This window comes from Oncorhynchus gorbuscha, linkage group LG17, assembly GCF_021184085.1.
Source record: "Oncorhynchus gorbuscha isolate QuinsamMale2020 ecotype Even-year linkage group LG17, OgorEven_v1.0, whole genome shotgun sequence".
Classification (NCBI taxonomy): Eukaryota; Metazoa; Chordata; class Actinopteri; order Salmoniformes; family Salmonidae; genus Oncorhynchus; species Oncorhynchus gorbuscha.
The window spans coordinates 56,471,044-56,494,642 of NC_060189.1; the positions used below are offsets into that span (position 1 = coordinate 56,471,044).

General features: G+C 43.0%; 1 protein-coding gene across 1 annotated transcript in view; it reads right to left on the reverse strand.

Moving 5' to 3' along the window:
* Positions 1–4,830: 4,830 nt before the first annotated feature.
* Positions 4,831–23,599, reverse strand: part of LOC124001252 (rho GTPase-activating protein 10-like) — a 68,789-nt gene continuing 50,020 nt past the window's right edge. Inside the window, exons 19-24 of the mRNA XM_046307904.1 lie at positions 20,219–20,348; positions 17,281–17,434; positions 10,764–10,847; positions 9,625–9,725; positions 7,752–7,839; positions 4,831–7,719 (exon numbers count right to left, since the gene is read on the reverse strand). Coding sequence (XP_046163860.1) covers position 7,719; positions 7,752–7,839; positions 9,625–9,725; positions 10,764–10,847; positions 17,281–17,434; positions 20,219–20,348 — 558 coding nt within the window. The 3' untranslated portion in view covers positions 4,831–7,718. The remainder of the gene's footprint in view (positions 7,720–7,751; positions 7,840–9,624; positions 9,726–10,763; positions 10,848–17,280; positions 17,435–20,218; positions 20,349–23,599) is intronic.

A 23,599-nucleotide genomic window follows, 5' to 3' on the forward strand; every position in this document is an offset into this window, starting at 1 on the left:
CCTACAAGTAAGATACACAATGAGTAACTTGGCTATATACACGGAGTACCAGTACCGAGTCAATGTGCAGGGGTAGGAGGTAATTGAGGTAGATATACACAGCAATAAAGTGACAGGATAGATAATAAACAGTGCAAAGGGTCAATGCAGCTACACTGAACAAAAACAAAACGCAACATGCAACAATTTCAAAGATTTTACTGAGTTACAGTTCATACTGTATTAAGGAAAGCAGTCAATTTAAATAAATGGATTAGGCCCTAATCTATGGATTTCACATGACTAGGAATACAGATATGCATGCGTTGGTCACAGATACCTTAAAAAGTAGGTGCGGATCAGAAAACCAGGCAGTATCTGGTGTGACCACCATTTGCCTTATGCAGCACGAAATCTCCTTTGCATAGTTGGTCAGGCTGTTGATTGTGGCCTGTGGAATGCCCACTGCCACCATGGGGCACTCTGTTCACAACTTTGACATCAGAAAACTGCTCGCCCACACAATGCCATACAGTACATGCTGTCTGCCATCTGCCCGGTACAGTTGAAAACAGGATTCATCCGTGAAAAACACTTCTCCAGAGTGCCAGTTGCCTTCGAAGGTGAGCATTTGCACACTGAAGTTGGTTACGATGCCGAACTGCATCAAGACCCTGCTAATCTCAGACGATCCCGCAGGTGAAGAAGCCGGATGTGGAGGTCCTGGGCTGGCATGGTTACATGTGGTCTGCGGTCGTGAGGGGGCTTATGGTAGAGAAATTAACATTGCATTCTCTGGCAACAGCTCTGGTAGACATTACTGCAGTGAGCATGCCAATGGCATGATCCCTCAACTTCTGTGTCATTGTGTTGTGTGACAAAACTGCACATTTAAGAATGACCTTTATAGCCCCCAGCACAAGGTGCACCTGTGTAATGATCATGCCGTTTAATAAGCTTGTCAGGTTGATGGATTATCTTGGCAAAGGAGAAATGCTCACTAACAAAGGGATGTAAACTAATTTGTACACAATTTTAGAGAAAAAGCTTTTTGTGTGCATGTTAATTTTCTGGGGATCTTTTATTTCAGCTCATGAAACATGGGAACACCACTTGACATGTTGAGTTTATAGTTAACCAAATACCAACCCGGACTAACTACTTAGCCATCTTATGGCTTGGGGTAGAAGCTGTTTAGAGTCCTGTTGGTTCCAGACTCGGTGCATCGGTACTGCTTGTCGTGCGGTAGCAGAGCGAATGGTCTATGACTTAGGGGGTTGGAGTCTGACAATATTTAGGGCCTTCCTCTGACACCGCCTGGTATAGAGGCCCTGGATGGCAGGGAGCTTGGCCATAGTAGTGTACTGGTCAGTACGCACTACTCTCTGTAGTGCCTTGTGCTCAGATGCCAAGCAGTTGCCCTACCAAGCAGTAAGGCAGCCTCCGTTTACTGTAGTCCACGATCAGCACCTTTGCCTTGCTGACGTTGAGGGAGAGGTTGTCCTGGCACCTTACTGCCAGGTCTTTGACCTCCTCCCTATAGGTTGTCTCACCGTCGTCGGTGATCGGGCCTACCACCGTCATGTTGTCAACAAACTTAATGATGGTGTTGGAGTCATGCGTGGCCACGCAGTTGTGGGTGAACAGGAGAGAACTAAGCACGAACCCCTGTAAGGTATTACAGATTGGGTCAGGGAAAGGTTGAACATTTCAGTGTAGACACTTGCCAGCTGGTCACCCACATATTCTTTTATAAAAAGGAAAGTGTTGAGACTTCTGTTACATTGTTATGGCATAAGCTGAACACTGTCACTAGGCTATGTGGCTAGGGGCCATGATGTAATAAAAGACCAGGTCTACTTTCAGGTGCTCAAGGACACCGCACCGCAGGTGGTGGACGACAGCTGAGGCGTGGCCGAAGACTGCTGGCCGAGGAAATTAAAAACATCCAGCTAGATTTTTACTGTATCAAAGTACACAACTATAAGTGACGACACGGATGATTGGGGCTATACTGTAAGTGAACCTCACGAATAGACGGAAGGGCAGAGACAGACAGGCAGGCAGCCAGTCAACTTTTTGAGCAGCAATACAGACTCATTTTCCTCCCAGCTCCTTCAAGTCCTAATATAAGTAATATTGGGTTAGCTCCTCAACAAGAGTGACTAGAGTAGTATCAGTGATTTTCTTAACAAATTACCTACAAATTTGCAGGGAGGGTGAAAGAAGTGGAGCAAACAGACGCTGAGTGAGACTGACAGAGCGAGAACGGGGCAGACAGAGGCTGCCCACAAAGCTCGCTTTGCAAAATAAATGTACACATGCATGTTATTCAATCATTGCACCCACACTGCTCATGAGCGTCTGCGTAGCCAGGCGCTAAAAAATAACTTGGTTCTATTTGTGACGCTTGATATGCTGCAAGTCCTGACTCTCCCATCTCATCATTGGTTTTTAGGAGCATATACCCATTTGGGTGATTGAAAGATGAACTGAGGTGCACACCGCAGGCCAGTTGATGGTGGTAACGCATCTTAAAGTTGGTTGCCAACCGCAATATAAAGTACAAAGAAGAAGCCAGAAGGAGGAGCGATTACTAGAAACAAAGTCTTTACCCTTTTACCTGTGGATTAATTGTCAGACGACTAGAGGACCTTGTGCATTTCAGGTAAAATAACCAAATGTTTATATCCCAGGACATATTAGCTAGCAACAAACAGCAAGATAGCAAAAGTTCCATAAATGTTTGCTTATTGACCGGTCCCGATATTAATATAGTTGGTTCAGAGTTCGTTTTGATATCTCAATCTGCGTAGTCCTGATCACATCTGGTGTGGGGGGACAAAATTCAACATGCGTGCGAGCGGTCTGGTCAGCATGTGAAGCAGTAACATGCTGACCAGACCAGACACGTCGCATGCGCGCGCATTGCAAAATAAATGTAGAAATCCATGTTATTCAATTATTGCACGCGCCATCAAGCATCTGCGATGCCAAGGGCTAAAATAGAAGTCAGTTCTATTTCTGATGCAGATCGTGCTGAAAGTCCTGCCTCTCCCATCTCATTGGTTTATAGAAGCAGGTACCCACGTGCCATCTCCTTATTGGTTATACCCACGGGCGATTGAAGGACAAACCGTTTTGCCGGTCGTCATGGAAATACTATGAAAGTTTAGATGGATCACCATATAAATTCAAGGATGAAAAAGGCCGGAAGGAGGAGAGATGACTAGAAACGATTCGGTTGGCCGTTGTGTAGATTAATTGTCAGAGTAGAAGACCTTGTGCATTTCAGGCAAAATAACTCAATGTTTATATCCCAGGACAAATTAGCTAGCAAGTGCAAGCTAACTATATAATTTCCATACATATTTAATGCTTTTCGACCTGTCCCCAAATTAATGTGTCATTGGTTCAGAGTGTGTTTTGACATTTTAACCTGCGTGTCATGATCACGTTTGGTGTAGGGGGACAAAATACATTTATGCACGATGTCGCAAGCACAGGCTGTTTGGGTTCCATGTAAGATGGACAAACGCAAAAAAGAGATGAGACGAAAAGAGAAAATTAAAGCGACACAAAGAGAGAGAGACAGGCAGATAGTAAAGACATACAGACAGAGTGAGAGAGACAAAATCGAGGCAGTCTGATAGTGAGAATAATTTGAGTCTCATTAGCCCAGCCTTGTTTGATTATGTAACCACTGCTGTCACAGCCTCCTCTTTTGCCGTCTTCATTTCGAGCCATGACTCCTCCTTCGCCATTACTTCCCCCCACCCCACCTACCCTCCCCCCGGACACAGACCACCCTGTATTTATTTTTAGCCTAAACATCCGACCCAGCTAGTCGGCATGCCCTACTCTCCAGTACAGACTACGTAAGAGCTGATGTCTTATGGTGCTTTCAAGACAACTGGGAACTCTGGGGAAAATAAATAAAACTAGGTAAGATCATGACGTCAGTGATCTTTAGGTCGGAGCTCTAGAAAGAGGCCCAAGTTTCCGACTTGGCTGACCATTCAAAACAATGTTTCCCAGTCGGAGCTAGTCCCCCCATCATGTTCCAAGCGGTCTTGAATGCGCCGAAGTCAGATTTCGGAGTTCCGTTGTTTTGAACTCGGCAAGACTTGGAGGCCAACGACGCATGATAATTATCTAACACTGCATCACATCCCAGTGGCCCGCTGGAAGCAATTTGTACATTAATTACGCCAGATGAAATTCCAAGGATTTTCACATGTGCGTGGAGGATTGAGGTTAGATAGACATCACGTGGCCTGTTGATACAGCCTATGATCCTTCGGAAAATACTGTAGTCGTACAGCTCCAATAGACTGGACTAGAGCTTTGTTGGTCTATTCTAATGTATAATGCAAATTTAAGTAGGCCTCCATTATAAAGTGGAAGACCAACTCGACTGCAGACAGTCGGGCTGTAGCAGACTGAATCAGTGACGAAAAATCTCTGCAGTGTTTATAGAGAAATGTTTACTGAATATCCAATGACTCAATAAGTAGAAAGGAAACATTCAGTAATACTTCAAATTATTTCAATGTACTTAAAACACAGATACTGTTCATTTGTACCGCTAGAACAAGCAGGTAGAGGTTGATTCATTAAAACTGCAGTAGCCAAAGATGTCCATTACTTAATTATTTTTGGGGCCCCAAAATGATAAACTTTGATATATTCTATTCAATTGTTCTTCCACAGAAAGTCCTGACAGTCCAACGGACTTCTTTGAAAAGATTCAGTGGAGTTGCCATTTTACTTTATATCAAATATTCTTTTGGGAAGACCATTTCATTCTGCAGTGTCCATCTACTCTCCAGTTATCAGAAGAATACATAATGGGGTAATGAATAAAAATGTTTATTTATTTAACATTGATCAAGAGGACATCCAATGTTACAAACTTGAAATGGATGCCAAGACCTTTAGACATGTCATGAATCAGTCTTAAATTACTGCAATGCAAAATGAGAGAACAAAAGCTCTTAGAAAAATGAAACCGGCTTTTTTGAACGGCAATAGAATAAAAGTATTGTGATGTGTTTAGTACACTTACAATTGTAAAAACCATTCAACTTCAATTCAGTTGACCACTTAAAAAAAGGGCTTTAGAATAGAATATACTTGGCATTTTGTGTGGCCTTTTAAAATAACTATATACACAGCCATAGAGAATACGATTTGGAAAATACTGAATTTGTGGTCGTGGTAATAAAATATTTTCTTGTCAATTTGGTACAGAATGATAAAAATTACACGTGAACATCTAATTTTCGGAAATTCTGTTCAGAAAGATTGACCGTCAAATTTGGATCTATAAAACCGGTTTCCAATAAAACCCCACTGTTTTGCACATTCCCACACATAACTGCGATGAGCATGGTCACACCTAAAGAATTGATTAGAACTTTAGATACTCATTCCATGTCATTTCAGCAAGCCATTTCTGCATTTTGAAACATAAGATTTCCATTCCTGCAACATCATTTTCTTGACATTTTATTTGAGAAATTAAGCTAATTAATTGCACCCAAATTGGCCCTTGTAATTTACAGGATTCACATAATATTCAATAAATATAGTATCCAACATCTTACTTGGACCAAAGGTTTTCCTATCAAACGCCACCCAAGTACCCCCCACCCCAATGGTCAGTATACAGCATCAGTTCTGTCTAACAAGTTGTATGGACCTGCGACTTGTAATGTATTCCCTCTGAAACAGGTGTTTCAACCCAACAAATGGCAGCTGAGTGGGCAACACCTATGGTGCAATTCTCATGAAACTTTTCCTACAAGCCCAAAACTCTGAAGAAATGGGCTAGTGACTAAAATGTGACAAAGCCCTAACAAAATCATAAACTATTGCATGGCAGTCGTACGTTTTTTAAATATAATTATTTGAAAATATAGGTTGTGTGATTTGCAACTTGTACCATTAAACCCAACACCATTGCAAAATACTATACAGTGTGTGTTTGGGACTATTCCCATTGAACCCATTAGAACTGCTGTAGCCTAATGGTTTGTTTATTCACCAGGAATGGTCAAACTAATCCAGACCTTTTTTAAAAAAAAAAAGGAACAAACCACACAGAGGGGCTGTTTCCTGGACACAGATTATGCCGAAGGACAACCTGAATTTCTTTCATGGAGGACTGTCTTGAATTATGAGGATGGCCACAATTTAGTTTCATCATGAACAAAATCTATTGGTTTTTCTACCCAAAGTTGCAAAGTAAACTGCATGGCAATTTTGTGACCCATGTTTGGTACAAGGGTCACAAAAGGTGCGACCCATGTAATAAACACAAGAGACAAGCAACATGGATAAAAGGGTGTGGCAGTAGCAGGAACAGCAGCATATAGTAGGAAAAGCCTGGTACTCACACTAATTTATGGTAATGCCAGAGACTTCAAAATTGCTAATTTCTCTGAACAAGGGGAACCCCCCCCACCAGATTCACAGGAAATACATTATAGGATGAAGAAGCAACACTCCAAGCCACAGCTCCATACTACTTTGTAGACAGAGAACTGATACGAGCGTCTGCTAAATGACTTAAATGTAATGTAATGTATACTGGTTGTGGGGTGCAATTGGGGAGGATTGTGAGGGGTATGTGGGTGGCTATTGGATTCCTCATGTCGTATTCATTGGTAAGAAGAATTATGGTCAAATGTTACTATATTTATTAAAGATGATTTAAATCATATTATTTTAAATCGCCAATATGGGTGCAATCAATTCGCTTAAATTCTTAGAGATCAAATTATGTTTCAGGAATGCTAATCTTATCTGTAACTACAGAAACAATTTCAGCACAATCTGAGATAGTGGGTGTCAAAATCCTCCCTGTTCTTTTTGAAGTGATAACGACCCGATAACTAGTCTAAGCTCAGACATCATTGAATGTCTAGGTCAACAAGTATGCAGAGGAAGTGTGTCTGAACCACAGAAATACAAGAACCGTTCTAGAAATATAATTACTATGGTTTGATCGAAGGAGAAACATTTCCAATATGACTGCCTCTATGGCATGTCAGTGTACAATCAGTCACAACGGTGGATACCATATTTTGAAAAAAATGAAAAAAAGCTAATATTGTGGTAAAACGAAAAAATGCAATCAATGTGCCAATTAAATAAATCACAATATACCAAAGCACCTCTTGAAGAGTATTTCAGACATTCTTCACGGAACACAACTCTTTAGCATTTTCCAAACATACCCGTTCAGTAAATACATGTCAACTGTCTTGGTGTTGTAAGGCACCTTAAAATGTTACTTTCTTTCCTATATCCAAGATAATGGATTGTACATCATTGCTGGGGGATATCTATTATTATTCTGCATTAAAGTTAATGAACGTGTTGATGAACGCATAGTACTCGCCGGGCAGGGAACGTGAGAGTTGAAGGCATAAGAAAAAGTATGAATTTGAGAATGGGAGTGTCATCATCGACTTCATGGATACCATGTATAAGGTGACAGTTGGGCGAGATACAGCCATAGATGGTAGCAGGCCAGGCGACCCTTGGGTTTGGCATACAGCATCTAGACGTAGATTGTCAGGGATGACGAGACCCCTCTTCCACTAGCCTGATCCAAGATCTGTTTGTGCGGTCTTCCCAACAATGTTTTGCTGTATAGCAAACTTCCACAGTTTGGTAATGACTATGACCATAAAGGTATACAGCACAAACAGCTCTGGGACAAGGCTAGTCTTCCACAGAGTATACAGGCTAAGGTTCTGGATTACAGCATCTCCACATAGTTTTCAGGGATGAGGCCTTTCTTCCCCTCCAGCTCTCCTTCCAGCCAGCCAGGTTCTCTGGAAGGTGCCACTGCAGATGGGAACAGAAGGTACCAGGAGACAGGGTGAGATAGGGGTAAACATACTGCATTTCATCAGTGTTAGAAAACACTGATGGCTGTGTCAGTGAGAGAGAATTTTGCTCAGAGCTTTATAGTTGACATTTTATAGTCGGCATAGATAGAGTTTATAAACAACCATCATCTCAGCAAACAATGAAATTGTGGTGGAAATAAAAATTAAACTTTCTGTGCTCTGGAAATACTCAGCAACTACGGAAAGTGATGGGCAATGTCCCCTTGCCATGTCATCCTCATTTTGTCCGTTCAGGTAATGTACCCCCATTTGCTGGGAGAATGACTCAAGAGGGTATCATTGTAGGCTGTGTTTGGCACAGATGAGCTTTTCAGAGAACAGGGACATGTTCATTTGGCACTAAATAGATTAAAACAGACATACAGGGAGGGACTTCTCCAATCAGAATTCTTCATTTCAGTTCTGCATTGCAAAATGTTTGAAAACGTTTTTAAGTTGGTCTTCCCATGGTGCCGGACCATCTTCAGACTGAATATGAGATGATAGTCAGAAGTAAATTGGCAGCAAAATACAGCACCAATGGATTCCTACCCAAACTGTATATTTGACTAAAGTGAAATGGGCTGACATATGTTGATGCATAACTTTAGTATTTTCTAACCCATCTCTCTAAAATGTTTATACTACGTGATATTTGGCTCTTGCTTGTGTTGTATATTTTTTAATGTGATACGATTTCTTATGAGATGGAAAACTCAAGATAATATTAAAACAAGCTGTGCCATTATTAGAACTATTATTGATAAAATAGGTTGAGACCATGTTTGGTTAGGTATGCGCAAGCCAATATAAGTCTCTAGTCAAGCGATTGGCCATATTTGCCCTCATACTGTAACACTTCTTTTGACAAGGGTTCTTTCACTTGTCGACCCATGCACTGCCAATTGACTGTGGCTTTGAGATAGTTGGATTCTCAATATGAGACAGTGAATCATATTTTTCAAATATTTTTGGCTCGAGGGCGTACATTTTATATTTTCCATCTGAGTTACAATCTCAAATACCTCAGTTAAACTCAAATTGGAAAACAACCCCATACCAGATAATATTTTATTAGTAGAGTGTCTCACTTGCCTGACCACTCACCATGAATTTAATTCCTCTGCTCTATTAAAATTGCTATATACATTCAGTCTGAATCTGACATCCTAGAAGTCATTGAGGGGAGTTGTGCAAAACAAATTGAATTAGCTATTCAATCATCTAACAAATCAAAGTTGATAAAGTCATCATGGAGGCTGGCTCTGGCCCAACCCATCAGTTTCTGGGACCAATCAGAACTGTCAGAATGTGTTCGCATTCTAGAAATCATATGGCAAATATCCAGACTCATCGTTTGGCATGAGGCCTATGGATGGGTAGCTAGGCAAGTGTCTTGCATCTTCAGGAACCCCAGCCCATATGCATACTTGAGTAAGCCCTCAATGATAATTGACCTGTAATACCCAGCCACGGACGCATCTTATCAACAACAATTACATATCCTCTTGTTGTGAAAACTCATATCAAGTCCATTTCCCTTGACTGACTAGAGCTCTGTCAAGTCCCCTTTCAGATGGACTGGAGAGTCACGACCTCTCCTCTCTCCCTCTATCCATCACTCAGTCTGATTCAAGATCAGATTGGGCTGTCCTGTTACTGGTTCCCTCACGGAATCCAATATGCCCGGCGGTTCTTTGAGATTTGAGTGAGCGACCGTTGTCGGAGCGATAACACTTACCGGCGCTGAATATTGCTCCGACCTGGAAGGATAACTCAGATTCGTGCTCGGCCTCGCACGGGTACACCGCCATGGCTCTCTTGCCGCCGCCACCGGTGACACTGAAAAATGAAGACAATCAGTGAGCTGGCAGGGCCTTGGGAGAGATCAGAGGATTACTCCACGGTTCAATCTAGGCTAGGTGATCAGTACTGAAACAGCAGGGAGAAAATGAGCAAAAGGACTATGGGTATCTCAGGGGCTGGCGCGAACCAAGAGGACTATGGGTATCTCAGGGGCTGGCGCGAACCAAGAGGACTGTTGTCTGGCCGCTATCTGAACCTGGTGAGCGAGTCCCCCTCTGAGACACAGGGTCAGTGTGGATGCATCTCAGACTGCAGGCCACAGTGCACCAGGCCACAGTGATAGACACCCATTATGGTTCTACTGAGATAAAGAGCGGGGCAATTCTAAAGCAGGTTTCTACACACACAGAAAAGCCGAATGGAATTCCTGAGTTCCTCTCCTGGCACGGTTTTATGAAAAATTCTACCCGTAGTGGTTACAGACCTAGACACTGAGGCTACATTCTTAAAGTGAATGTGAGGGAAAAGGGTTGTCGAAGACATATGCATGCATAGCCCTACAAAGGTTAGAGAAGATGCTTTTCTGGCCTTGACAAAACAACGTGTTTATTCGGCAAGGTTTTTGTTGTTGTTGTGCCCCCTTTGCAAATAGTAATGCCTGCTGCCAGTTGAGAACCATGTAGAAAACTCAGCCTTCAATACCTCATACCCTGATAAATATTTCATATACCTACACTCTGCAACAACAACAACATTGGAGAGCAAAACATAACATCTTTTCAAACTGAAAAACTTTTGCGGATGCCGAGTTGTCACCGCAACAATCTTCACCTGCACTTTGGGATTTGTTCTTTTGAATAGAAGGTATTCTTACTGCATCTGGAGGAACAGGCCTTTTGTATATATTAAATAACATAATGGATTGCCCATAACGACTTGGCCATGTGCAATTTCCTCAGCATAATTTGAAAGCTTGAATTAATCATTGTCTGGTAGGTAGCCCAACTATGGGCTTCATGTCTACAGAGTTCCCACAGAGTCCATTCAAATACCTATGTGTGCGCGCACGCTTACCCATCCACTGTCTTGTCCCCATCAGAACTGGCTTTGGTCAGGGCTCCAGAGTTGAGCCATGAGGCTGCTACAGCGATGCAGGCCCTGCAGTCAAGAGGGAACAGAGGGTCAAACATCTATAACCAGATACCAAATACCTACAGTAGCATCCCAATGACACCAGACAGTGGTCTGCCAACAATGTCATTGACCACTGCATCCACCCAGTAGTGGGTCTTAGTCTTTTCCCTGGCCCGTGTGAAGCCTATGAACTCAGATTGTTGCAGCATGTTTAACGGAATGGTTAATGTCCTCCCATCTGTATTTTACTGCAGTGAGAAGGTCTAGGTGACCGCCATCGTTAAGTTGAAAAGTGAATTCTCTTCTCAAACGCATATTTCAAGTTGGATAAGTTAAACATGCTCAATTCCCTGTAGTCACCAACATAAAAAAGTACACAGCCATCTCAAAACGACTGCTATAATTTACACTGAAGTCATTAGCAATTGTCGGGAGTGAGAAGTAGAGTGAGGTTTTAATGGCTAGTGCCCCCTTGAGCTGTGGGGGGGGGTCAAAGGGATTTCAGCAGGGGACAGTGTGTGGCAGAGAGAAGAGGCTGGGAAGAGCACCACACTTAACAGCTAGCTACTTTCGCACACAGCCAATTAATATTCCACCTCTAGAATCTACACAGCCTTGGCAAGGCTTACAGAAACTCACAGGTTTTGTTCTAATTACCTTTGTTTGTACAGTTTTTGTAAAAACAATTCTGTAGTGAAGGGCACATTTAGAAAATTCTACACAAGTTTATTTATGTGAGATAATAAAAAGGACAAAAATCAGTGGAGTGTTTCAAAAAGGAAAGAGCAAAACAAAAGGAGAGATTTGGCCCTTTGAGAATTACAGCAGGGCACAGAATCAAGGTTCATCACTATAGAAAAAAACTATTGACAATTCATCAGATCTAAAAAAAAAAAAAACAGTCTCATATTGGGGCTGAATAAACACGGGCTGTTTCTTTGATAATACCCTTGACCACCACACCTTCACAGGGCAACTGCCTTTAACATGCTGATTGCAGAATGTCTGGGAGAGCAAATTCGACAGAGGAACACATACAGAGAGAGGAACAAAGAGAGACTAGCGACACAACCCCCTGTGAATAAAACATTGAGAGTAGGTGCAGAATTATTAAAATCTGGGGAAGTTCACAGCTGTCCTTATGAAGCATTGCTTGAATATTCTTGAAAATCAATGTCCTACATTTTAACCACTTGTTTTACTGATATTTGAAGTATGGATTAGTCCAATGGTATAAAAGTACATGCGATTGATCCATTCTTTAGAGCCATAAGTTGTCTTTTCCCCCTAGGAACAACTTTCACTGTTCTAAGGACAGACAAAAAAACAAAAACAGTATCACCAACTTACAAAGTTAGAGAATGTTCTAGAAAACTATTACCAGAGGTCCTTTAGCCTGAACACAGTGTAACTGGAGGGGAAAACAATTCCCTTAACAGTAAAGCCTCCACTTCCCCACGAATTCAACTGTCCTCTATAAACTACCTGGGGAGGTCGCAGCCCATAACAACATCTGTTCACTAAATAGATATAAGAAGAGACACCCTATAGACATGACCATTCACCCTAAAACAGCTATACCAATCCTATTAACCATTACTAGTAAAGATGTCTTGTGCCATACGCTAAAGTAGGGGGACAGAGGGGGCAGAGTGCGTCTGCGCTCTTTTATGCTCTCTGCATCAAGTCTCGTCCTACTTTAACCTCCAGAGACGGAGCAGGGCCAGCCAGGGCACAGAGGGGCTGAGAGGGACAGCCAGAGTCAAGCCGCCCTCCCTCCTTCCCTGCCCGGGGCCCATGCTAATACAGCGTAATGAGTAAATTGCTTCTAGCCGCTGCTCCCATAGAGACACTAAAATACAATTAGAGGGAGCAGCTTGGGAGGGCCTGGGGGGCAGGGGTTACAGGTGGGATGGGAATGAGGGAACATAGTCCCTACCTCTCTCTGGCCATGACTTCTGCTATCAGTGTGGTGTGATTGTGTTCAGATCTGTCTGACCACTTCAGGAGGTGGTCAGTGCTGCATTGTGTGTGGATTTCTCCTCAGTCTGGACGCAATCACGTCATCAGCACTCCTCCCACGAGTCTCCAGAAAAAGTGTTTTGGGAGAGTCACCCTTTCATTATAAAGTCAGAGGAAATACGTTCCTAGCGTGTGAGGAACGTGTTTTCTGGACTCAAATGCTAGCCAGCTAGCTTACATTTTGAATAACTCTAGCCAAACAAATTTGCAATCCATTTAGCTTTGCTTGCTATAGAGGTTAGCTGGCTAGTTAGCTACAGTAGTTAGCTACTGCCATCAAGTTGTTGTTGTGTTACCATATTTAGCCTATTCCAAGGTTTGTAGAATGCATACTGCCATTTTAATATAGCGGGAAAAAGGAATCTGGACACACTGTGGCCACGGTAGACACTTAAAATGTAGGTGTAGATGCATGAAGCGTTCAGAATTCCACGATCAGAATACGAAAACTGTATTAACTCTCAAGTGCAGACATGGCACCTCTCCTCCATCTATCCGTCCCCCCTCTCTCCAACCTCTCCCTCCATCAGGTTCAGTCAGTGGATGCCAGATGGTGTGGGTGATTTATAGCTCTGCAGTGTGTGTGTGTGGAGAGGGGCCACTGGTGTCTCAGCTGCTCCACGGGGACGGAGCGCTGCAGCAAATCCACTCATTAACCTCAGTCTCCGTCCGCACAGCACACTGTCTGCTTGGCCCTCTGCCTGGGCCAACAGCAGCACTGTCACTTCACCCACCTAAGGGTTGGTGCTGAGATGTACTCTTTACTGCTAAGGTAGGGTGATGAGGGGGAAAGGGGGCAGAGTGGATGTGTGTGTGTGTGTGTGTGTCCACACAGTATACAGGCACTAAAACAGGCAAACACAATTACATGTTAGTGTGTACACGAGGGTACGCTCATCCACTTCTCACCACACACAAAAACAAACAGAATCAAATCATACACTCAAAATCTAAATATTCAGTCACAAAAGTCGTGACTTTACTACACAATCGAAGGCTAATAATGAAATGGCAATTATTAAGATCTGGAACAGACCTGTCAAGTAACTAAATACTGAAATGATTACAGGATAAATGGTTGGGAAAGTATTCAACACGGTCAGCCTAGAAACCTGTCAAATTAACAGAGTGAGTGGAAAATGTATTTATGCAAAAACAAATTACAACTAAGCCACACCCGTTACACTCACCCCCCTTTTGACCTTCCTCCTTTTCTGCAGCAACCAATGATCTGGGTCAACAGCATCAATGTAACAGTATAACTTTAGACCGTCCCCTCGCCCATACCCGGGCGCGAACCAGGGACCCTCTGCACACATCAACAACAGTCACCCACGAAGCATCATTACCCATCACTCCACAAACGCCGCGGCCCTTGCAGAGCAAGAGGAACTACTACTTCAAGGTCTCAGAGCAAGTGACGTCACCGATTGAAACGCTATTTAGCGCGAACACCGCTAACTAGCTAGACATTTCACATCAGTTACATATGTCCTGGGGAATTTTTGAAAACTTTCAAAATCATGCTAATTGCATTAGCCTACGTTAGCTCAACTGTCCAGAGGGGGTATGGTAGTATGTGCCTGGCGCACCAGTTTGAGTGTCAGGAACTGCAACACTACTGGGTTTTTCATGCTCAACAGTTTCCCATGCGTTTCAAAAATGACCTACCACCCAAAGGACATCCAGTCAACACAACTGTGGGAAGCATTGGAGTAAACATGGGCCAGCATCCCTGTGGAACACTTGACACCTTGTAGAGTTCATGCCCCAACTCAAGCCTAGTTATTCTGTGTCCATTGTGAAAAACTGAAATTCATCCAACTGCCCATCTAAACCCCCCACAAATAAACACGCACGTTGAGAAGCACAGGGTAAGTCCCAGAGCAGTGCCTCTGGATTGAGAGCAGAGCAGTGCCCCTGGATCAAGAGCAGCTTTGGCATTAAGTGCCTTTGCCCAAGGGCACAACAGCAGGACAGGAGATGATACCTGGGATCAGATACTAGCAGCCCTCCGGTCACCAGTTCAGCTCTCACTAGTTTTATAATCTTGTGGATATGGGGGCAGTCACTGTACAAAAGAGGTGCACTGCTGGTTCCCATTACCGTATGGCACGAAAGGAATTCAACCCCACAGCCTCCAGGCCTGGTAGGGTCTGCCAATGGGGGACTTTCTACTGCTCCTCTTTCTGGGCTAAGAGAGACTTTCCACATCACTGATTACTGGAGGAGTGGTGGGCAGGGTCTCATATGTATAAACTGTACTCTAAAGTGACTAAGATACCTTAGAATAGTATAGTTGTGTGTAAATATTGCATCACCCATCTCATATGTATATACTGTATTCTATATCACTCAGTCCAATGCTGCCGCTCTGACATATGTATATAGTCTTAATCCATCCCTTACTTAGATGTGTATTTTGGGTACATCTTGTGAAACTGTTAGATATTACTGCACTGTCAGAGCTAGAAGCATAAACATTTCACTACACCCACAATAACATCTGCTAAACACGCATATGTGACAAATACATTAGATTTGAGCTGATAAGCACCAACAAACAACTGCCTTCAATCTGGGTGGGCAGGAAACCCTGTTTTATTGTCCACAGTTGTCCGCCAACAGAGAGGGATGGGGAGGAAGAGGCAGAATTAGTCTCACTCTCCAGGTCTGGAAATGACTGCCACGGGGAGATCCAGTTAGTTAATTTGCAGGAAATAGTGTCTGATGTAGAGAGTTGTAGTTGAACTTGTGTATAAAATGTCATTTTTTTCCAGGTAAAAGCTTAACAGATGTACTAATTAGGTACCAGATATTGAGCAGTAAGCACCACATCAGTGACTTCACGGTCCAGTGTTGAGGCTGGTAGTTATTCTAGCCTGGTCCCAGATCTGTTTGTGCCGTTTTGGCAACTCCTATGGTCAATGTCACCGTCAAGCTAAACAGGAATTGCCAAGGCAGCACAAATTGATCTGAAAACAAGCTACCTACTGTACACACTCATCCCACGCCTTTTTTTGGTGGCAAGTGACAGTGCCGTGGCCTCTGCCAGAAAGGTGCTCCCTGCCACGCTCTCACACGGCAGTCTTCATAAAGGTCAGAGCTGAGCTATAAGAGTGAACTAGAATATCTCCCAAAGCCAATACGAGTTACACGGCTGACGCACCGCCACCTGTCTCCCAAACAAATAATGGCAATATTCACGACCCCCTCCCGGTCACTCCTTCCGTTCCACTGGAGGAGAGGCGAAGCCACGATGTGGGAAAACATGGAAAAAACGAGTCTTGGTTATGTAACCCACTGTAGCGCCGTCTGTCTACCATGGCGACTTGGAGCCAAGGCTAGAGTTGCGACACAGAGAGCGAGAGACACATACACGTCGAAAACCAAAGCGAAATCATATTTTTCTCCTCAGTTAAGTATGTGCTAATTTTGTTGTTTTACAGCTCGTATGTCTTGTGAGAAGAACTCATTGCACTCTGAGCATCTCAGAGAGAGAAAGGGAGGGAATGTGGGCGAGGGGTAGAGGGAGTCAGAGAAATAAAGTTTATTTCACAAGGTGAATCTGCAGACATGAGAAACTGCAGAGACAAAGAGCAGCCAAACATCTGCAGTCTAACCCAATATTATTATTAGCTCTCGCATCAGCATTCAAGGCAAGCTGTGGGCTGGAGACAACTAAAGGAAACCAAGGACTTCAGAGAAGGGTTGGATAGAGGGGGAAGAGAGCGAGCAGGGGAGAGCGAGCGAGCGCGGGGAGAGCAAGCACGAGGAGAGCAGTGAGAAAGCAAGGAAATTGAGAGACATGCATATGTACATGGAGACTGGGAAGGGGTAGACAGGAGGAATTGGGCATCAATTTACTTCCTGTGCCACATAATAAAAAAACAAATAAAATACATATTTTCTTGGGCAGGTTATGACACTAGCGATATATTCAGCTCAAAGAGTTTCAATGAAAGAGATATGAAGGTTCGCGGTATGAATGGAGCCAGCAACACCAAAATGTCCCCGTCAGTGACTAAGTGGTGTGAGTAGAGAAAACAACATTCAATCCCACTGCAACACGTCAGCTTTTCCAGACTGTCTGAGTTTGAGAGGGTGAAGCCAGACGGCTACAGATCTTACTGTGGATGGTAGTGGGTGGGGGGGGTGGCTTGGGGGAAAGTTAGGTATGCAGAAGAAGTTTAGCTAGAGTGATTAAGAATGAATGACTATTTCAGGTGAGTTGGTAGCCTGTATTAGATACAGCATTTTAAAAGAGGTTAGGGTAAAATAGCAGGCTTCTCTTTTGCCATGGAGAGATGTAATGATGGCTGATCCTATAGTGACACCAATCAGGATACATTACTTGCAACTGAAGTTGCCAGAATATCTGAAAAGACTGATGCTGAGGTTAACCACAGGCATTTCTCCATGTAGACCCACTTACCCTGGGCTGTCTGTGCTGAGGCTGGCGAGAAGGGGAGCATGGTTGGCCTTCTCCGGAGGCGTCCCCGAGGCAGTCGACTGGGATGACACCGACTCGTTGCTGCCGAGCGACGCCTCATCCGAGTTGGAACAGACATCAGGTGACGTCGGTAACACTGAGAGGAGAAGACTTAATCATTGAGAGCAAATTGTTGGATGAGAACGTCTTTGTCCTTTATTTAGGGGAGCAAGGCTAAACGTGGCTCTGTGGATGACCCTGTGCTGCTACAGCAGCTGAATGTGGCAGTGGACGACCAGGAGATCATCATGACTAAGGGACGCTAGGAGGTTCCAGGCCAAGTTCACTGTCCAGTACAACTCTTAGTTCCTGTTTTTAAAACTGAGGGACAGACTATCCGAAGCAGCAACTAAAAGTTAAGAGGAAGTTGCTTGTTTAAATTTGGAAGTGTGTAGTTTCCTTTCCCACCACTCCGATCAAAGCAACAGGGCAGTCATTCTGGATTATGGGAGTCTATATTAAAAGGAGTGATGTTCAGGCAGGGTCCCCACGTACTCCACTAAAAGCAAATGGCTGACAGCGCTGTGCGAGAAAGTGTTTGCAGATTCTGTCGAAGATAATCATGATCATAAAAGGGCCGTTCATGAAATACTGTAGCTTTTCGGCCCGTATACAATTGGCCTTATAGATGAGATGAGACTGATATGAAAAATCCATATATAACATCTAGCCTCGATTGTATCAAAACAACAAGCCTCTGGAACCAGTTAAACCCGCTCTCTTCTACCATTATTAAAAACGTTCACTACCGTCAGCTGTATAGAGTTAAGAAGCATCTATCAAGAGGTTATTGCAGTCAAACAAAACTCATGTTGACACGATCCAAATGAGCTATTCAGAACTACTTCATTACTTTACTAGAAAAGTCAGCCCAAATAGAAGCAAATAATCAAAACCAGAGACTTGTTGTAGAATGTAACATTTGCTTTGTCCACAATGCCTGGGCCATTATATGGATTAATTACCTTACGCATAAAAAAATAGTCACGACCAGGTTTATGGAAACAGGAAATGCTGGTAAAATTGTATAAATGCTGGCAGAGAATTTGTTCATTCGACATGGTGGCATCTTTGTGTCTGGAAAATGAATTACGCAAATAAATGGGAGGTGGAAACACCTTTATGCGCAAATATTGATATAATTAATATCACAGTAAACTTGGGAGTCAAAAAATACGTTGACACAGAAAAGCATGCAGTTTATTAGGCTACAGATGAAATAAGTTACGATGAACTTCACAGGGTGGTGGAAGTGCACGGTGATGAGATTGATGCCCCCCCCCCCAAAAAAAAAGATTATTCTGCTGACATGATGATCAATGCTGTTAGACAAATAAATAAATTTCTCTTATCCATAATAATAATAATAATCTCTTTTAGCCTATCCGCACTGAGCTGTTGGCTAGAGCGTACATAAGACCAGAATAGGAACATCTGCTATATAACGTAACAGTTTGTGACAAAACCATCAGTAGAGTTAAATTCAAATGGAAACCATTTTTTGGGGTACATTTGAATTTAACCGCAAAACAATTTGTCAACCACGCACAGCCTTCTCTGCACAATGAGCCAGTTTGATAGAAACATGTCGGGTGGGAAAATGTGCATATCATTTTACACAGATGTGACAATATTCGCATGAAAATCTGTCGCTAATTGGATGGAAACCAAGGTACTGTAGCAAAACCTTTCATACAGAAAGCGCAAACAAGTGTTTAGTATTGGACAAGTTCAAGTAGTCTTCCATTTGATGACTAACGAATATAACCCTGGCTAATGCTAAAAGCTAAACACAGGATTGAACTGGCAACCCTGGCAGTCATATCTTTCACTAACGTGTCAACATATGTTCTGCTTCACCGGAGTTTTGGAAAAATGTAAGATGTCCATCACAGAGAGAAAATAGAGTACGGTATAAAACAAAACTTGATCGTGAATGATTTGATCCAGGAAAATATGATATTCCTGGCACTCCAAACTGCAGTGTCCTCAGAAATCCAATACCTGTTGGACAGTTGCCCCATTGCAAATGTGTTGATACACTTCCCTTTCAAGGGGCTGAAGCTACGGCCACACAAAGACTGGTGAAAATGGATGAGAAACACATACCGTCCTCACGGTCCATTGTAGTCCGTCAAATGTTTAACTCATTTCAACTTTTAAACACACCAGTTGCATATGTAAAAATGATAGACAAATCTATGGATGCCCTCCATTCTCCTTCAACCATTTTCTGCCCCATAGAAAAAAAAGCCCTTGGCTTATCAGTTTTCCATGGATACAAAATCTAGGTGCGGACGCAGCCTTCAGTGTAGTCGCCCATATCTACTGTGTATATTTGCCCACGCATATATTTAACAATTAAAACATTCTCCGCCAGGTAGTTAGACATCACTTTAAAAACATAATCCACAGACTCCGAACACAATATAGTTCAAGAGAGGATTATATATTTTTTATCCCAGGTATTAAAATGCCCCAATGGTAAAAGCCTGGAGCAATATGAAGGGAGGAGAGTCAGTCTGATAAGCAGATTCGGCCTCCTTTAGGTCATATTCCAGGAGGAGGAGCTGATGGGGGCTGGGGATCTGGAGTTTACAGTAGGGCAGCAGGTCAAGTCACCAGGCTAAATCACCAGGCTCTCCTGGTAGAGCAGTGTGGGAGGAGAGGCCTGGTACAGCTGTCCCCTTTATATTAGTGATGATCTATAAAAGCTATTGTGCAGGTTTACAAACGTGCAACACCAGCTTCATATAGTACAGGAATCTTTACTGGGATCGTTTAGTCAAATACCCGTGTCATGAGAGTAGGGGTCCCTCATTCCAACTCAACCTTTCAGCAAGCCTGGCTGAGGATGTAACGTTAGGGCTCTGTCTCTTACCCGTCTGCAGGTCCACGGTCTTTGGGTTATAGACCGCAAGGGGTCGGTTCTGTCGAACCGACAGTTTCTTGGACTGCCTGGTGGGGGCGGAGAGCCCTGGGGAAGACGCGCCTGGGACATCACCAAAGATCTGAAACAAGAAGAGTAAGCGTGTGTGTGAGTGGCGGGGGATACTGTATTTGCATAACCAAAATGTGTTTAACTACTCCCTCAAAGCAAAGACTGAGCATATTGAGCCGAGGCATGTGTTTTGAAGAGCTCACATCTTTGACACAAGTCAGATAGTAAAGCACTTTAGCCTAGCAGCATGGGTATCTCTAGGGACAGTTGAGATGCACTTTGCTCACTTATTGCGCACTAGGAAAACACATTGGATTTTCATTTGCAACTTACATCAGGGTTAACAAATAAGGAAGCTGCTGAAAGCAGTATTGTGTTTATTAGAGGACCCAACAGAAAACATTTCTGCAATAGAAAACAAAAATGAACGTTTTCATTGGACAAACGCTTGGTTTTAGCGCCATTTAGTGCCTAATGAACAGGAGCCAGAGGTGGCTAGGCGCTGCTGACCCACTGACTGACAGTAGATCTGGAGGAAGCTGACGTAGTGGATGTGTTGACATACAGACTAACTTCAGGATGTGGAGTTGAAAGAAATTAGGCAGAGAGGATCAGAGGGAGGGAAGAGAGCAAGGTAAAAGGAAATAAAAGAAAGTTGGGAGAAAAAAAAAAGGACGATAGTGTGAGAGAAATCTGATATGGTTGAGAGCAGCAGAGTTTCAGCAATCTCTGCAGATGGATGTGAATGTAAAACACTGTCTGCTAGCATCTGGGGGTATCAACAGTCTGGCAAGAAGGAGAGAGGAGGAGGGAGAGAGGGGAGGGAGGCGCTGGGCCTGAGAGGAAAGCTAATGTCTGTCTGTCTGGCTGCAAAACTCCCTCACCTCTCGTCTCGCAGCTCAGCACTTTACTTTTCTTAAAGCGTCCAATGGTATTACATTCTGGCTCTGACACCAAGTCTTCATTCAAATTGTGCTGTGCCTGGTGAAGTTCTGGAACATCATTTATATGGAAGTGTCTCCTCACCAAAACTTTAATTGAAGGTTGAGCGCTTTCTATTTGGACTGTTCGAAATAGAGGAGCTCGAAATTGACGAGGAATCCATGGCCAATTCATGTTTTGGAGTTTAGGTGTACTCTTGGCATCTTATAGCTAGCCAGAATACAGATCACATACTAATCTCAACCCTTTCTGTTTTGGCTCTGGGAATTGAGCCCCTCTATAGGATGTAGGCAGATGACTATTTACATTAATTAAAAGCAGGTTACAGTTCTGTTGTAGCATGGCTCAAAATGGGACTTAAACCCTGTAGGCTAGGCAAAGGACCTTCCATGTCATGGTACTCTGACATCTACAAGGGTACATACTGGATATTATTTTTAAGCACAAAAAAGGGGCAAAGTGAGAATCCCTGCTTTGTACGTCAACCACTGGGCAGGTGGAATGATGTCAGCCAGGTTCTGTCAGCTCAAAGTGATCATCTCTACATTATGTTAAAACTATTTAATGATTCTTATCAATAAGCTGCTTTACAGTTTCATTCGTCTTAGAGCCCTCGTCAAAGACAAACAGGGATTTCAATAAGTTTCTGTACTAATAAAATGTGAAGAATATTACAAACGAGGAAATGTTTATACATTGCTCTGAGTGACATTTTAGGCAATGTCCTCAAAATCCCATTGCCAGCACTGGAGAAAAGTCACAGCAGTGCGTTTAAGACACGCTTTCCTCTGGTTGCAGCTTTGAGGAACAATATTAGAGGATGGGTCTATAGATGTTACTGTGGTCAGGGGGACAAGCTCAGGAGCAATTGTGGAAAAAGTACCCAATTGTCATACTTGAGTAAAAGTAACAATGCCTTCAAAATGACTCAAGTAAAAGTCACCCTGTAAAATACTACTTAATAATAATAATAATAATAAATGCCATTTAGCAGACGCTTTTATCCAAAGCGACTTACAATCATGTGTGCATACATTCTACGTATGGGTGGTCCCGGGGATCGAACCCACTACCCTGGCGTTACAAGCGCCATGCTCTACCAACTGAGCTACAGAAGGACCACTACATTATAATACTATAAATAGCAAATCACCCAAGATTACCATCATAATAAAAGTGGTACGGTGGAGAAATAGTTAGATATAGTTTACGATGACGGCCTACCGGGGAACAGTGGGTTAAGCCCCAACAACAACTGTTCCCTAGACGACGGCAGCCCCTTGCACCTCTCAGATGTTTTTCAAGTCGGTTAAGAACAAATTCTTATTTACGATGACGGCCTACCGGGGAACAGTGGGTTAACTGCCTTGTTCAGGGGCAGAACGACAGATGTTGGTTCCTTGCCCAACGTTCTAACCACTAGGCTACCCAGCCACCCCTGATTCAGAGGTTTTAAATGCGGAAGACACATTTCAGTTCAATGCATTCGGTTGTGCAACTGACTTAGGTCTCCCCCTTTTAACTATGTGGACTAGTCATTTGACATTTCATTAGGGTGATCATGATCGTCTGGCTGACAAAGTAGGCACTTAAAGTTAACTCCTGAAGTGACTTAGGAAGCATCCCAAAATTAGTACCCTGTTCCTGATATAGTGCACTACCTTTAAACCGGGCCCAAAGGGCCCTATGGTCAACAGAAGTACACTATACAGGGAATAGGATGTCATTTTGGACGTAGGCCCTCACACGCTCAGGATGTGCTCATTTATAAAGGTAACTTGTTTTAATTTACAGTAACTGTACATGCAATATTGTACTATATTAGATTATAAACTGGGTGGTTCGAGCCCTAAATGCTGATTGGCTGACATCCATGGTATATCAGACCCTATACCATGGGTATAGGTTTTAACTGCTCTAGTTACGTTGGTAACCAGTTTATAATAGCAATAAGGCACCTCAGGGAGGTTGTGGTATATGGCCAATACAGGTATAGCACGGGTAAGGGCTGTATCCAGGAACTCCGCAATGCGTTGTGCACACGAACTGTCCTTAGCCGTGGTATATTGGCCATATACCACACCTCCTCGGGCCTTATTACTTAAGTTGGACATACATGTGCATTGGTTTTTTGATGCAATCAAAAAGTTGACTATGAGGAAGTTGACATAGTTGACTATGAAGAACTCTCATAGTGTGCAATAAGAAGAAGAAGGAAGAGAAGAAGGAGAAGAAGAAATAGGAGAAGGAAGAGAGGAAGAAGAAGGAAAAGGAGGAGAAGAAGGAAGAGAAGAATTTGGTTTAATATACTTAAGTATCAAAAGTAAATGTAATTGATAAAATATACTTACATACTCAAATTCCTTATATTAAGCAAAC